Source organism: Myxocyprinus asiaticus, chromosome 23 (genome assembly GCF_019703515.2).
Source record: "Myxocyprinus asiaticus isolate MX2 ecotype Aquarium Trade chromosome 23, UBuf_Myxa_2, whole genome shotgun sequence".
Taxonomy (NCBI): domain Eukaryota; kingdom Metazoa; phylum Chordata; class Actinopteri; order Cypriniformes; family Catostomidae; genus Myxocyprinus; species Myxocyprinus asiaticus.
The window spans coordinates 37,622,622-37,640,589 of record NC_059366.1 but is presented as its reverse complement, the minus strand read 5'-3'; the positions used below and the strand labels follow the sequence as shown (position 1 = coordinate 37,640,589).

Genomic DNA, 17,968 nt, shown 5'->3' with positions numbered 1-17,968 from the left:
GTGCGTGGTGAGTTGAGCGTGGATGGCGTGAAACCTCCACACGCGCTATGTCTCAGTGGCAACGCGCTCAACAAGCCACGTGATTAGATGCGCAGGTTGACGGTCTCAGACGCGGAGGCAACTGGCATTCATCCTCCGCCACCTGGATTGAGGCGAATACTACGCGACCATGAGGACTTAAAAGCACATTGGGAATTGGGCATTCCAAATTGGGAGAAAAAAAAAAAAGAAAAACGTAAATTAAAGTCATGCCTTAAAATTTGTTGTCTTTAGGCCCCCAGTGAGCAAGCCAAAGGCGACTGTGGCAAAGAACGAAAAACTCCATAAGATCTTAATATGATGGAAGTGAAAAAAAGAAGTGATACAAGCTGTTTGTTGGATTGCCGTTGTTAGCAGTTTGCTCACAATCCAATAAATTCCTGATGGATAAATTAAATTCCTGCCCTACATTTGTTTAATTATTATTATTAATTAGAAAAATTTCACATTACTAAAGTAAAATGGGTTGTGAATGCCATTTCATGTTGTCTTTAAGATTAAGTATTATCCATTGTATAAAACTTTTACAGTACTGCAATAAAGTGTAATTTACATGAATAAGGTTTATAGAATCATAAGTTCAAATATAACTCTTTATCAGCCATATTCTACTTTTTCTTAGATTCTTTTTTCTACGTCAGTTGTCATCTGTTCTGTAATTAATTCTCCCAGTACTGTCATTGTGCTGTCTTTAGGTCTATCAAAGGGGAGGTGTGAATTAAATTAAATTTCATGTTGACTTTGATGTAACACTTTTGCTTACGTTATGACTTAATTTGAATGTCAAAACATTTTCCATAGACAATCAAGAAAACCTTTCCATTTTATACCTTGGCACAAATGCACCAAACAGAGCAACCGCTTTCCTAGATGCATAATTTCATAATGCTTTATTTTGTCCATCTAATCAAATGAAGTCTTGTAGGTTGAATCTGTAACATTTGTAATTGGGCAGACACTTTTATCTAAAAACTATGGATAGTGCATGCAATCTATACTTAGTTTACAGTATTTATTTAAGACTGTGGAATGTTAAGAATTAAACAACAGGGTCCAAAGATTTTTTTCCCCCCTCCATTGAAACCTGCAAATATTCTGAAAGTTTTAAGATTTTGAAAAGTCTAGAAACATTTTCACTAGTGGTCTCAGACTTTTTAACCCTCTGTACATTTAATTATACACAGAATATCTCTAATGATCACACACTTCTCTGTTCTATTCTGCAAGTTTTGTCTTTCATCAAAACTCTCATTTGCTGTTTCTCAGATTCTTTGCATCGTCTCTTCTCCCAGCATGCTCTGCACTGGAGGGGTTCTTCGTTTCCATATTTAGTGGGCCAGACATGAGCATGATACACTAATGATAGACTCCAGACTCTATTTATACCTAAACTAGGCTTGAGATTTACTAATTTTCCCTCTAGAGCTGCGGGTGAAAAACATACTGAGAGAAATATGTCTGCCAGTTGCTTCTCTCTCTGTCATTCACTGCACCTCGTTTACGCTGTCATGATCATTCTGTGAGCACCACGCTTATTTTAGCTTAGCATTTGAGTTCAGCCTCTTACAACAAAGTATTAATATCTGCGCGGGTGACTTGTTAGAATGTCTTTGATTTGCCTGATGAATTGGTGTTTTAGTGCAAAGGTTAAGCATTGTACTTTTTGAGCCATTAGCCAAAATGTAGGCAGCATTTTATGGCATAAAAGGCACGCTTTGGACTTGAATGCTGTTTCAAAAGGTTTTAAATGAATAATTCACCCAAAATGATAATTCTGTCATTGTTCATTCACCCTCATGTTTTCCAAATCCATATGACTGAATGCAAAAGGATGTTTTTAAAAGGATTTTCTGGTTACTGATTTCAATAGCAGTTGATAGAGACTCACTTTAAATCTTAAAAAGGCACCCATAGTGTCTTAAAAGTAGTCCATGCAGCTTGATATTTGAGTCTTCTAAAGGCAGACAATTGCTTTGTATGATGGAACAGACCGAAATAAAGTCATTATTCACTTTCAGATCAAATCATATAATTAATCAACTTCTGTAAACAGAAATGCAAAAAAATAATGCTTCAATAATATCGAAGCTTATTGGTTCTTGGGCGTCTCATGACCAGACATCATGAAAAAAATCAATGAGGTTTGATGTTATTCATGTGTCACCATATTTGATTTATGCTCCATTTATAGGAGTTGAATGATTTGATTTGAAAGTGAATAACAACCTAAATGTTTGCCTTTTCATCACAGAGTGATCATATGCCTTAAGATAAATCCAAAAAGGTGGAAAAAGCAAAGACATGTTGATTATAAATATACTTGTTATTCATTCAAAACAGAAAGGTATCAATAAAATGTAGTTTAAAATAATTAAAATCTGACTGTTATACCCAAAACTTCAGTGTGCTATGGATAGTAATGCTTAATAGAATAATGCTGCCTAGTGCCTATGCAGAGCGTACTAAGTTACTAATGACTTCTCATTTGAAAATCCATTGTTTTTGCTACATTTACATCTCTCATCCACATTAGAACAGTGTTTTCCACCAACGAAAACAGAGATTTTCAAAAATGGAAACTTTTCAAAAACACACATACAGTAGCACTCCCAAAACTGTTTCGCACCGTCGCTCCCTGACATGAGACAAAGTCCTTTACAGTGTTTTGTCTGCATGCTCTAAATCGTGAGTATTTTATTGATAAAAGAGTCATAAGCCCTATTCGGACGGCAATTATTTTTCATGGGGACTTCAGGTAATTTCAGCATTTACAGGGGGTAGTCAGTGATTTTATTGCCGTCCGAATCCGAAATGTCAGTGTTTTTCTCCCACCTTCCGCAAGAAAATTCCCAGCCATATTACCTTCTGTTTTTTGACAAACACCAAGGTTGTGTGGTAATTTAATTACAGTTCGAATCCACATCTCTGAGTTTATAATCCAAAAGCCATTTTGAAAATCCTTTTTGACCACTAGTAAGTGCCATACGTTGCGCTGCGCGTGGTAACAGCTCTGGTGGTAATGGTAATGGTAAAGGAAATTTATGAAATAATTCACAATAATAAAATTACGTCTCCGCTTCACCACAGTGAGTGGGAACTCTTAAGTAGAAGGGAAAGAAAAACGAGAGCAAGATCACGTAAACTTTTGAAATGGTCCATTATTATGGCAGCAATGTAGTAAAATTGTAATATATTACATTTTAATGTAGAAACGTTTACTAAATACATTTATTCATAGGGCTTGCATGACTACTCGTTTATACGGGTCGAGTAGTCCCAGAAATGTTGCCAGGTTAATATCTTTCTTATTTAAAAGGTTTAATTTCCACCTCCACTTTTTAAACACTGACAAATAATTCCAAAATTATGTCTGTCATTTTGATAGATAAAACATAAGAAAACCATTTTTACCATAGCTCCTCAAATTTCATTTTAACTATCTTTACTGTCCTTGATAGGTGCGGTTCCCATATCTCATTGCGTGTGCTTAAGAGAGAGCGTGCAAGCAGCGCAGCTGAGGTGATGCGGGTGACAACTTGCGAACCCCCATTGACAGATTTATTTGGCTGCGTTGATAAACAGTCTTGTCCCTACAGTTTCTTTATTCGTTTAATTGCTCTTGAAAGAATTTTGGCTTGCTCCGAATGTAAAAATGTACACTGTAAATGTCCGCAGTGCTTTGCAGCGCAGTTCCCTCATGCTTTAACATTTTTATTTTCACTGTAGCGTAATTCCAAACATATTTAAATGCAAATACAGAGGACACCGTTCGTGGATTGATGAAGTTTCCATATAACAAGCGCAACTGCAGTCATGAGATCGACAAAAAGTCTCGCTCATCCCCCTTGATTTAATTGTAATCCGAATGCATGAGTTTTTATCACAGAGGAGCCATGGAAATTTACTTTTACAGACGTCACCCTGAGAAATTGCCGTCCGAACAGGGCTGTAGTGGCTACAATTTCTCTGTAAGTGCCGATTTTGTTCTTTTGAACACATGGGATGGAAACGCGGCTTTATTCGCACATTGTTTGTGCGATATTATGTTTTTTCCACATAAATTAAATTTGCAGTTTGTATGTAAACATAGTTTATGAGGTTCCATTTTAGTTATTATGCTACCATAGAAGGCAGCAGCCTATGTAGACAGTAAACAGCCAGGCAACTTTTGGAATAGGGACTAGATCTTGGATATTTGTTTGAAGGTCAGCGTCTCCTCTGCATATCCTCTAATGTGCCATTTTCAGGCGCGATTCGCACTTCCTGTTGTGAAGTCTCACATGTACTTTGTTGTCACTAACACAACATGTGTACTGAATTTCAACACGTTTCCATGATCTTGTCGCAGTACATCCTCCTGTGAGAGCCAAGACCACCACGTAATGGAGTCACATGGCCACAGTTTGCCTGAGAAAGTGAGTCCCAGCGGGTGGGTTGTTAACTGGTGCATGGGTGGTCATGGGCGATCTGAGATGTGTGAGGCCCTGCTGATGAGTTTAGATAGATTCACCTGTCAGCACAGACTAATAGATCTCACACACACACACACACACACACACACACAAGTATGCACACACATTTCTATTACCCTCTAATGTGGAACTGGCAGATGTGATTGATTCCGTTAAGAGAGCAGGTTAATTGACCTAAATTCTGTTTCAGATTGATTAAGTTTGATTGATTTTAATTATTGTGTTTACCATTTCATCTACAGTGGAAATTAGTTCGGAAAATTTAAAGTGGCGTATTGGATGTGCTTAGGTATTTTAATGAGCTCTGAGCGGATTAACCTTAGCACTTATCACTCAAATTGCACGTGTTTCCTCCCTTTGCGATGAGCTTATTGGATCTATATTACAAACGTTATATATAGTGGGCACAGTGGTCGTTTGCGCATAACATTAGGCATATGGTGGGGCCTGAAAGAGCAGGCAGTGAGAGCGCTGTTCCATACGAGATGTAGTGGGATCAAAAAGTTAACACATGAAGACCCAGCAGGCCCGGGATTGATGAAAGCAGCAGGTGGTTGCCAGCCTAATTATAAAATGAAATAAACCTGTTTATGAACCCTGTATGAGTGTGAGACCTACAGAGGCTTTCATTATCATTCGGAGAATATTAAAAAAAAAAAGTCTCACCCATAATACACTTTCAGACAGTGTACTGATGAAGCAGCCCTTGGTAGAGTTAACTGACCCATAGCTAAGCTGCACCCTCCTTTGTTACTGTTGCTTACTCAAAAAAGCTTTACCGAACATCCTATAGGAATAACTTGGAGATTTTTGTTGTTGTGCCGAAATCTGACTCCCTGCTAGATTCTTACTCCCTACTACCTAATTGTTCCCTATTCCTATAGCCCACCCCTACACCCACCCCTAACTAACCAAAGTAAGGAATCATTGGTTCCTATCCCTAAAACCCACCCCTACAATTACCCCTAACCACTACCATTCAAGGAGTAAGAATTCAGCACAACACCATAAACAACAACATTTTTAGTAAATATATTTATAAAGTGGTACAAATTTTATGTAGGTTGGAATGAAGTGTGACCGAAGTATTTTTTGTTTGCCATTTTTATTGAAAGAAATCATTAAATTACACAGTAACATGATTAAAAGCTGTGGAGACTGTAAATCAGAAGTGAGGCAAATAATATATACCAGAAATATAACCAGAAAAGCCTAATTTGATTACAACTAATACCATTAGTATAAGTAAATGGGACACTCCATAAACGCTGTCGTTTCAGAAGTATAGCAACAAGATGTAAATTTTATACATGTTAACATGATGTGGAAAACATCACTAAACTTATCTGTGTAAAGCAATTTACAGTGTTTCATTGGCATGGCAATAAGGTTGTAATATTGCAAATAACTTTACACAGAAAAGGTAAGCAATTTAGATTTTCACGCTAAAATCATGTTAACACATAATCTTCTAGCTATACTTTAAAAAAATGTGTTTTACTGTAATGTTTATTGACTGGCCCCATTCACTTCCATTGTAAGTGCCTTAAAGGAATAGTTCACCCAAAAATGAAAATGATCTCATCATGTTCTCACCCTTATGTCATCCCAGATGTGTATGACTTTCATTCATCAGCTGAACTCAAATGAAGATTTTTAGGAGAATATTTCAGCTCTTTTGGCCCATACAATGCAAGCGAATGGGTGCCAACATTTTGAAGTCAGCATAAAAGTAATCGATAAGACTCGATTGGTTAAATAAATGTCTTCAGAAGTGATATGATAGGTGTGGGTGAGAAACAGATCACTTTTACATTCTTCATCTTGTGTTTTTGGTGATTCACATTCTTTGTGCATATTGCCACCTACTGGGCAGGGAGAAGAATTTCTAGCAAAAAAGTCCAATAAAAGGACTTAAATATTGATCTGTTTCTCACCCTCACCTATCATATCACTTCTGAAGATGGATTAAAACACTGGAGTCATATGGAATACTTTTATGATGCCTTTATGTGCTTTTTGGAATGTCACAATTTTGGCACCCTTTCACTTGCATTGTATGGGCCAACAGATCTGAGATATTCTTCTAAAAATCATAATTTGTGTTCTGCAGAAGAAAGAAAGTCATACACATCTGGGATGGCATGAGGGTCAGTAAATGATGAGAGAGTGTTCATTTTTGGGTGAATTTTATTTTATTTTATTTTATTTTTATTTTTATTTTTTTTTTTTGAGGGACAGGTAGAGGTTAATTTTTTTGTGCAAATTAACATTATGCCATAAATGCTTTTAATTTAGCTTAACTTGTATTACATTTAGAACATTCCTCTATGATTTATTTATAATGTAGAAAAGGGGGAAAAGATACAGTGTGGTTCCTCTCTGGGTGCCTTGTGTCACTATTAAAAGTGTGCTAGCCATAACATTTTGCCGTATTTTTAGATAATTTCTGTATAAATACACAAGACTTCCATAGACTTGCATAAGAAAAGAACAAAAACAAATATGATAATATGGTGGACAGCAACTGTTTCTACTTTTTGTCAAATGTTTCCACAGTAATTTCTTCCACAGTTTTGCTGGATCTTGTTTGGTCTAGCATGTTTTGAGTTAACACCTCTCTAAGGGTAAAGAGAGCATGGAAAGAACATTTCAAACATGTAACCTATGTGTGACATGTAACCTCATGTAGATACAGTTCTACAGGGACTCAAAACAGGCAGACATGATTTGGGATAGTTATGTTTATACTTTGTTACACAATCTGTCACTTTGTTCTTGAGGAAGATGGGTCCAATGCAAGTGTCGCTTGATTTTGTGGTTATATGTAAACTGCCACAATATGTGTTAGCATTTCTTGGTCTAAACATTGCTAGTTATGTAATTATAGCATAAAACAATGTTAGCATAAATGTGAATGTTATTTCATTATGCCTCACTCTTTAACCATTTTGCAGTATTTTGCAGTATTTGCGCTATTTGTGGTATTTTGTTTTATCTACTCTCAAAATAGTATTGATAGAGTGAAAGACAGACAGACAGGTAGGTAAGTAGGTAGGAAGACAGATAGATAGATAGATAGATTAAATAAAAATTATTAAAAGCAAAAAACATATTTCAGTACATTTTTATACAGTCATCCCACACACTAGTAAATATATTTGCCATTGTCCCTCTGCTTTCGTTTTGTTTTGTTTCTCTGTGTCTTCGGTCCCTCTTCTATTTACATATCTCTCCACACAGTTTCTTCCGCACATGTTCTGATTTTTTTTCTCGCTCTTCCTTCCTTTGTTTTTGTGAAAATCTGGAGTGATTTCTGCACACGTCAGGGTTTTGTTTACTCCCTCAAGTCAAATTGAGCAGACATGAGCTCCAGGAGGCCAGTCAAAGGCAGCCGTTCAGTCTGGCATATTGCTTTTGTTTTGCATTGTGGATGTGAGTGTGTTTGTTTCTGTCTCTTTGTTCATTTACTCTTTGCTTTGTGGTTCAATCCATTACTTACATATAGAGCTCATGACCGGGTCATTCATATCACTCTGTGTCAGGCTGAGGTGGGCCACACCATGTGATCATGTGTAAATATGACACAACCTCTGCGTTAGCCATGATTGACCAATAGGGAACATTTAAATCCTCTGAAAAGACATTCGGTGCTGTGTGTTGTGTGTGTGTGTATATATATATATATATATATATATATATCCACGGTCAAGCATGGAAGTGGGTCCGTCCTTTTATGGGGGTGTTCTGCTGCTGCAGGGACTGGCTACCCTGACTGTGTGACACCATGGATTCTTTGGAAGTATCAAGGCATTTTGACAAAGAATGTGATGCCTTCAGTGTGTAAATTGAAGCTTGGTGATCACTGGATTTTCCAGCAAGACAATAATGCTTATGATACATCCAAGTTGTCCATAGCCTGGTTCAGGGATGGAATGACCTTGAATGGCCCTCTCAGTCCTGCATTAAAATCCCATTGAAAATCTTTGGTGTGATTTGAAACCAAAGAATGTCAATAAGCTGGAAGCTTTTGCTCATGAAGTATGTGTTACGATTTCAATAGAAAGGTGTCCAATGCTTGAGAACATCTTTATTGGATGTTATAAAGGGTAAAGGATGCTCCACAAATGACTGAATTTGGGGGTATAATCATTTTGATATGGGAGTTGTGGAGAGAATTAGGTTTTTTTTTATTTGATATTTGGGTAAAATGAAGTCTTTGTTCTCAAAATCTAAAAAAAATTATTTAGTAATATGTGTTCTGTATATGATTAAAACAATATTGCCCACTTTAACAGCTTTAATGTTGTTAGTGCTCTCTACTTTTTTAAAAGGATAGTTTCGCTGTACTTTACTACAGTTTCAAAGTGGTTTCCTCAATACTGGTATAACCTTAGATCTTTTTATGTCCTTTCAGATACTTCTCGGGATCTTCTTCATCCTGGTTGCCCTTTTGTTCATCGTGGCCTTGTTTATTTCAAAGTAAGTTCCATCAACCTGCATGAAATGCCACATGTCACTCTGACAGCGGACTCTACAGCAAAGAGGAATGCACTCTATCCATAATGTCTTTCCTACAAACCCACACACGTTCACATGAAGTTATAAACAAGTGACTCACCCCAATAAAAAGCACAGGCTGAGCACAATACAATTGAAGGTCACGTCAAAAAAGAACGTTCAGTCAGCGCTAGAGTAAACGTGTTAGCCTGTTGTTATTAAACAGTACACACATTCATCAAACACCTTTACAGTTCTAAATGCTCTTTATAATTTACAATCACTGCTCTTCAAACCATGGGGGACTATAGTTATTGATGTTCCAAATGCAGTCTCATATGAGATGATGAAGTTAAATATGTTTGTCTTGTTGCAGTCTGGATAAGGCTTTACATTCAGCTGGTATCAGCACTGGATTTATCATCTTTGGGACCAACTTAACCAACCCTCTTAATGAGCTATTGCTGGCCCTACAACCTGTGAGTAATGTTATCTCTTGCTCTATTAGTGACACAAAGGCCTCACACTTTCTTTGATTGCTTGGTCTGAACCTGAATTCAACTCCTTGCCCTCCTGCCTGTGCAGGTCTCTTTTCACATTGTTTCTTTTTCTTTGAATTGTGCTATGTTTGTTTCATCAACACTGAATACTGTGATAGTTCTTTACAACTGTAGCAACACAGTGACTCAGCAGGAGAAATCACCAAATATGGAAAGCGGTTTTGCCTTTAAGAGTTTTTTCCCATTGGTTTTAGTACCATTTACACTGGATAAAAGTGTGCCCAACCTGCACATATACTGTATACACCAGTCAGCCACAACATTAAAACCACCTGCCTAATATTCGATAACTCAGATAACCTCTCTGTACAATTGTGGTGAGAAGAAACCAGGTGGTTTTAATGTTGTGGCTGATGGGTGTATATGGATGTATTTGCGTGCGACAGACACTTTTATCCAAAGCGACGTGCAAAGTTTTGGTGTCAGGTTCTTGGAAAGTTTGTGTTTATGTGGCTAGTTTGTTGCACAAAGCAGAAACCAGAAAACCATGTTTAACAAAGATATGCAATGTTCAAAATTCTGAGAACTTAAAATGAAGCCCTCATAAATTTGTGTCCTATGCAAAGACCTTGAATTGAATGGCTTATTACTCTGCAATAGTCGGACAGTGTACTTCCACTTGTAGCATTAAAAGAGTGGAGGTGATGACCTCTGAATTAAGCACAGTTTATGCATAAGAAATAAGAATGTTATTCATCATTTCGGCTTTTGGAAGTATAAAACATGATCATTCATTTCGCTCGCTACTTGAATTGGCTTGATGAAATGTAATTGTTCAGGAATCCAGGCCATTAATTTCAGCAATTACGGTGCATGAAAAAGGGAAAAATAAAAGTAATTTGCAAAGGAATAAGAAACAGAGGCTCTTGTGGACAGCCCGGTAAATTATTGCAAATCCTGCTTCTGAAAAGATTTTTCTAATTTGTGTTTCATCATGTGATGGTGAACCATATTCCATCTGCAATATGGGGGCATCCTTTAAAGCCATTGTGTATTTTGCTCATTTCAAAAAAAACATTTCAGTTCCAGCTGTGTTATTGAGGACAAGCTGCCAGCAGAGGAGTCGTTGCCATTTCTACAAGCTGAAGTCGAGCCAAAATCACAGAGGACCATTTTTAGCTTGATTGTCAAACAGTTCCACCGTGTACTTCCTGTGGCTCTTTTGAGAAGATATTGAATTGAAAATAGTCAGGATTGTTGAAAAATTAGCTCAAAATTTTGTAACAATACATCTCTAGTGCAGGAGTGACAGTATTTTAGGCCACCACTGAGAGTGTGTGAGTGTATATATGTCCTTGGTTCCTCTAGCATTGTGCGGTTTGTACAACATGCATCATTTACTATTAAAACGATTAAGTTACTCAAGGAAAATGGAGCAAGGGCACTATCATGACCTTCCAGCGATATTCATTGTCAGGCTTTGTGATAGTTGGTAGTTCTTTTAGTTGACAAAAAGGCCAGACAAATGTGTCTGTGGAAGCAGTTACATGAATTGCCACTGCTTTTAAGCCCTTGTAAATGACTTGGTGAAATAGACCAAGGCTCTCTCTGGCTTTGTATATGTGTGTGTGTATGTGGTTGTCATCCAGGGACAGAAAGAAAAAATGATAAGACAGAACTGGTTGATTATTTGTTTCTTTTTCACCTCAGGTTTTCCCTCTGGACTATGTTCTTATCACCATCATCACTATGTATTTTTTCTTCACCTCCATGGCCGGGATCCGTAACATGGGTATCTGGTTCTTCTGGATACGGGTAAGACACAGCATACTGTTTCTTAAAGGGATAGTTTACCCAAAAATGAATATTCTCACATCATTTACTCACCCTCATGCCATCGCAGATGTGTATGATTTTCTTCTGAACATGAACGAAGATTTTTTCTGCTCTATAGGTTCTCACAATGCAAGTGAATGGGTACCAAAATTCTGAAGTTCCAAAAAGCACATAAAGGCAGCATAAAAGTATATAATCCATAAGCCTGTAGTGGTTAAATCCATGTCTTCAGAAGCTATATGATAGATGTGGGTGAGGAACATATCAATATTTAAGTCCTTTATATACTACAAAATAAAACATCTCCTCCCTGTCGAGTGGGTGGCGATGTGCACAAAGAACATGAATTGCCAAAAATATAAGAAGAAGAATGTGAAAGTGGAGATTTATAGTAAAAAAGGACATCAAAATTAATCTGTTTCTCAGCCACACCTATGAAATTGCTTCTGAAGACATAGATTTAACCACTGGAGTCTTCTCTGGAGATTTATTTTATGGAGCCTTCGTGTGCTTTTCGAGCTTAACATTTTTGGTACCCATTCACTTGCATTGTGAGGACTTACAGAGCTGAAATATTCTTCAGAAAATCTTTGTTAGTGTTCAGCAGAAAAAAGAAATTCATACACATCTTGGATGGCATGAGGGTCAGTAAATGATGAGATAATTTCCATTTTTTGGTAGAACTACTCCTTTAAAGTCTTTATGTCCACCTGCCTTTTTATCCCAATTATTAAATGAATAGTATTAGCTCTAAAAAGTCGATGATATAGAGTATACACATACAGTATGTGACTGCACATTAATTCAATTCTATAATAATGTGTTAGGGATTTGCTAGGGCGTTAAGTCCAAACCTATAACATTTTACAGGGTCCCATTGGGCATGGGTCATTTAATGCACAGGGATGCTAACCATAAACGGACTATAGTACGGCTAATTAAGTACTGTATATTACTTGGTGGAATAATTGTTTATTTAGATTATAATATATGATAATTTAATAAACAGACTACATTTAGGCTTTTAAACTATATTACTTGGCAGAAATATTATTTATTCTGATTATAGATTTTAATTCAATGTAAATATTTATTTAACACTGGTCTTTCAGCGTTAAGTCATTTATATAAATGCTGTTGCCTTTATTTTATCAAAACAATAGGCCTCTTGAGGCTATGTTTGCAGTCATTTTCACCACAGTTAAAGGGGTTTATATCATGTCCATCATGTAGTAACAACTTCTTGAAATTTCCCTTGGAAATTATTTTTCGCTTTATATATTTATTTTAGTGGTATTGATAGTAGCTCTACACTGCTGATTCTCACGAAACCTGTCAAGAAGGTGTCCTGGTCATATCATATAACCTCAAATCAATACAATACAAATATATAAAATAAAAAAATAAATACAAATAAAAAAATGTGAAATTATATTTTGCATAAAGACCATTAAGAGTGTTTGCATTGCAACATTATTTTCAGGACACTTAAAGGAATATTTCACCCAAAACTATTTGCTGATAATTTACTCACCCTCAGACCATCCAAGATGCATCTGAGTTTCTTTCTTCATCAATACAGAATTTAAGATTTTTAGGATTTCATTTCAGGCCTCCTCCTTTAAACAATGCAAGTGAATGTACTCAATTTTTTTGACGGCCCAAAATGCATATTTAGGGTGCATCAAAATAATCCACACGACTCCAGTCGACAAACAATGTTCTTCTGAACCCAAACGATTGATTATTTTTAGAAACAAAACAAAACTTATATACTTTTTAACTACAAAAGTTCGCTTCCGTACTTCTCTGTGACGCGCGCTCATGAGAGGGATGACGTTAGCTCGTTGGTAAGGTCACGCGTGGAGGAGGAGGAGGCAGGAAGCACGTCATTGTTTACAAGAGAAACTTGCACATCCAGGATACACACACCAAATGACCATTTTGAACAATACACTTATACAAATACAAATCTACAGCAAAGACAATTACATTTTTGTACAACTTTTGTACAGTGCTCCTTCACTTATTTACATATGGATGTTTTAATTTTTTCTGGACAGCTGTATAAAATCAGACCTCAGAGAACCCGACCGCAGGCCCTGCTCTTCCTCTGCATGATCCTCCTCCTGATCGTCCTCCACACCAGCTACATGATCTACAGTCTTGCCCCGCAATATGTCATGTACGGCAGCCAGAAATACCTTCTGCAGGTAAGATGTGGCTATGTGCGTGTGCATGCTTGCAGCAGTCAATTCCTTTAGCTGTACTGCAACAGGATTACAGGATTACTGTCATATTCTGAGCAAACAGAGCCCACGGAATTGACATAAGTGTGTAATGATCAACCCTTTACCAGCAAGTGTTTGAAAACCTTTGAAAACCTCTCCAGACTCAAAACCCATTAGGCATTGATGCATCTGTTATGACTTTTTCCTATTTCCTAGGTCTGTTCATTTATGTAAGTTTAGATTGTTTGTCTTTGACCTGGTCATGGTTAAGTGTGAACATGGTGTCTTTTACTGTCTTGCACATTGTGAAACTAAACATTGTGTAAAAGGAGTGTCACATGGAGCCTAGGTGTTGACCTATATAGTATGACATCGTAAAGTACAAGGGAAGAGACAAACATCACTGCAATGAAAAGGGTTCTTTGCATGATCTGTGCACTCAAAAAACACAAATCAGTCTCGTGTTGTCAGACTTTTGACTATCAAATGAATATGTCTACAGCAAGGAGATTAAAGCCGATTAATCATAACGGAACTGGCCGCTTGCCATATTTTTGTACAAAATGCATCAGACGGTCAGATAATGGACTGTGGGTGATCTGTGTCGTCTAAGGCTAAGACTCAGAATAAAATCAGATTTATCTTAGTCACTTACATGGGACACAGTTGTTTTGCATCCATCCAGTGGTGCATCCTGTTATCCTGTTTGATTACTTCCAAAACAGTTGTGTTGCCTGTATGGAACCACAAGCTCAAATGAAGAGTAATTTGCTGGGAGTCCATCAAGCTGTTGGTGGGCTGATGGGGGAAATCGTCTACTGACGACAGAGAAGAAAGAACAGCTGTGTCGAAATCAGAGCAGTTGGAACTGCATCCTCCACTTGTAGCATAAGCTTAATTTAGTGGTTTCTGGAAGAATACCGAACAATCCCATTAAGGGGTTAGGGTCTATTTCTAGAGAGAAAATGTCTGAGAAACACCTAAAAACTCCAGGATCGAGACAGTTTAGGACAGAACCAAAGCGAGTGTTGCTGTGTGGCCAGTTCAGTGGTGCAGCGAAGGCAGGTTGGAATGAGGTCAGGGAATATTTTATTAAGTTGAGCTCTGGACCAGTGAGTCCTATGCACCACTTGAACTGAATGAGGGTGTGCCTGGAATTAATTGATGATGTATGTATTCAGTTTGATTGAGTCCCAAACATTCTCCTCCAGCCCTATGTTTAGTTCACCCTCCCAGAGATCCTTTAGTGACCCTTTTGATGGGGTTTGTTTTGTATTGATTATATTATAAATCATAGAAATGGCCCCTTTCATGGATTTGTGTTGGTCTAATATGTCTTCAAGAATATTTGTATGTGGAATAGAGGGGAAATTATAGAGATGTTTGCAAATGAAGCTCTGAATCTGAAAGTATCGAAATAATTGAGAGTTGGGTAGGTTGAACATTTCCTGGAGTGGAGTAAAAGATGCAAAATTATTGTCTATATACAGTATAGCTGACCAACTGTAACTAGACTAAGAGCCATCTAAGTATTAATGGCCCTATCTAACAGGGAGGGTGGAAATGATATATTGCAACAAATGGGCACTGTAGGGCAAGGGTCTTTAAGATCTAGCACACGGCGAAACTGAGACCAGATCCTTAACGAATGCTTGACAACCGTGTTTTTGATTGAAGTAATATGCTTGAGGGGAATTGACGTGCATAGAAAAGATGATAAGGTCACCGGAGAACAAGAAGCAGCTTCCATCAGCACCCATAGGGGTTTCTGCAGCTGCATATCATGCTTCACCTAATGTAATACATTTCTGAAGTTTGCTGCCCAATAATACATTTGAACATTAGGTAAGGCCAGACCACCCAGGCCTTTTGGTTTCATAAGTTGTCTTTGACCAATACGTTTTTCCTTACTGTTCCATATGAAAGATAAAATATTCCATTGTAAAGCAGTTAAAAATGATTTTGGGATAAATATAGGGAGGCACTGAAACAGATACAAGAACTTGAGAAGAACGTTTATTTTGCAATAACATTCACCCTTCCTATCAAAGAGAGAGGGAGACACTTCCAGGACAGAACAAGAAGCTTTATGTGGTTGTGTAGAGAACTGACATTGGATTAAAACAAGACAGGTTAGGGGTCACCTGGACCCCCAGATATTTGAAATGATTCTTAACAACCTTAAATTGAAAGGTTGAATACGAGATTTGAAGGGAGGATGAGTTCACCGGGAACATTTCACTTTTAGAGAGATTTAACTTGTATCCTGAGAAAATACTAAAAGATTCTAGAATAGAGAGGGTCTGAGGAATTGAAGCAAGACGGTTAGATAAAAATACAAGAAGGTCATCTGCATATAGGGAAACATTCTGCTCTAGACCTGCACAAATTATGCCACAGACTTGTGTATTGCAACACAGGGCAATTGCGAGGGGCTCAATAGCTATAGCAAATAGCAGAGGGGAAAGAGGGCATCCCTGTCTAGTGCCATGCTGGAGTGTGAAATAATCTGAAGAGACATTATTCGTCCGCACTGAGGCTTTAGGTGCTGCATAAAGAGTTTTGATCCATGAAATAAAGTTGGGGCGGAATCCGAACTTTCCCAAGACATAAATTCCCATTCAGTGCGGTCAAATGCTTTTTCAGTGTCAAGTGACAGTACCACCTCTTGATCATGTGAATGGGTAGAATATAGGATATTAAAAAGATGCCTAATATTAGAGAAAGAATATCTGTCCTGAATAAAACCAGTTTGATCAGGTGAAATAATTTGACACAGAGAGTTTTTAAGACAGACAGATAAAAGTTTGGCCAAGATTTTATAGTCACAATTCAACAGGGAGATAGGACAATATGAGGCACAATCTAAGGGATTCTTGTCTTTCTTTAGGAGTAATGAAATAGATGCTTGATAAAGACTTGGAGGCAAATTTCGTTTTTGAAAACTTTCAGAGAAGACCGAAAGCAAAATTGGGCATAGTAATTTTGAAAAAACCTTATAGAATTCAGCCGGAAATCCATCTGGCCCTGGGGCCTTGCCAGATTTCATGGACGTAATTGCTTGATTCATTTCCTCAGTTTGAATATCTTTCTCTAAAAGGTCACGGGACATCTTGCTATTGATTGGAAATTCAATATCATTCAGAAAAGTGCTCATTAAAGACATATCTGGTGGGGATTCTGAGGTGTACAACTTAACATAAAATTGTTTGAATTGGGAATTTATTTCTTTATAATTTACAGTAGTTGGTCCTGTTTTAAGTCTGAACTGGGGTATCAGACGGGTTGCCTCAGTTTTGCGAATCTGATGAGCAAGTAAATTACCTGTCTTTTCACTTTTCTCATAAACCCTATGTTGAGCACGCAGAAGTAATTTTTCAGCCTCATTGGTTGATATTAACTTGTGCTCCATTTGTAAGAACTAACGCTCTTCAGAAAGTTTAGGAGAGGGGTCTGAAGCGTACTGGGCAGCAAGGATAGCTATAGAGTTAGACAGTTCTTTAAGGTGTCTTTTCCTCTTGATTTTTATGGGAAGAATAAGAAATTATTAAGCCATGCAAATAACATTTCAGGCTTTCCCAAATGGTAGAGTGTGCCATACCCGGTGTCATATTAATTTCCATGAATAATGATATATTGGAAGAGATGAATTTGATAAAATCCTTATCAGATAAGAGACTTAAATTAAGACGCCATTGATTCTGTTTCTGAGGCTGTTGTGGAATACGAAGCTCCAGCACAGCTGGTGCATGATCAGAAGTTACAATGCTTTTGTAGGAGCAATCCTGTAAATACGGAATACATTTTTGATCTATGAAAAAATAGTCAATTCGAAAGAACGTATGGTGAACGTGAGAAAAAAAGGAATATTTCCTTTCAGGAGGTTTCAAATGACGAAATGCATCACAGGATTTTTGCATAAATGATTGGACAACAGAGGCACAATTTGAGAGTGCTATAATCTTTTTAGAGGAACTATCCAGTTGGGGGGACATAACACAGTTAAAGTCCCCCTCTAAAATAAGTGGGTTTGCGTGAATATTGGGAATACAAGCCAAAAAAGAGGAGATAAAAGTAGAATCATCATAGTTAGGAGCATACACATTCGCAAGAGTAAGAGGGGTTGAGAAAAGTGTTCCTGTTATAATAATATATCTGCCTTTATGATCAGCAATAACTTCAGATACCGCAAAGGTGGTGTATTTATGCACTAAAATTGCACAGCCTCTAGATTTGGAGTGAATATGTGAGTGAAAAACTTGTCCTACCCAGTCCCTTTTTTAATCTAGAATTGTCAGTAGAACGAAGCTGTGTTTCTTGTAGAAAAACAAAATCTTAAAATGGTTTAAAACACTGTTGCATTTAACAGCAATATTGACTGCCTTGCATT

General features: G+C 37.3%; 1 protein-coding gene across 1 annotated transcript in view; it reads left to right on the top strand.

Moving 5' to 3' along the window:
* Window positions 1–17,968, top strand: part of LOC127414065 (lysosomal cobalamin transport escort protein LMBD1-like) — a 129,444-nt gene that overhangs the window by 78,917 nt on the left and 32,559 nt on the right. Inside the window, exons 10-13 of the mRNA XM_051651773.1 lie at window positions 8,929–8,993; window positions 9,388–9,490; window positions 11,222–11,326; window positions 13,411–13,560. Coding sequence (XP_051507733.1) covers window positions 8,929–8,993; window positions 9,388–9,490; window positions 11,222–11,326; window positions 13,411–13,560 — 423 coding nt within the window. The remainder of the gene's footprint in view (window positions 1–8,928; window positions 8,994–9,387; window positions 9,491–11,221; window positions 11,327–13,410; window positions 13,561–17,968) is intronic.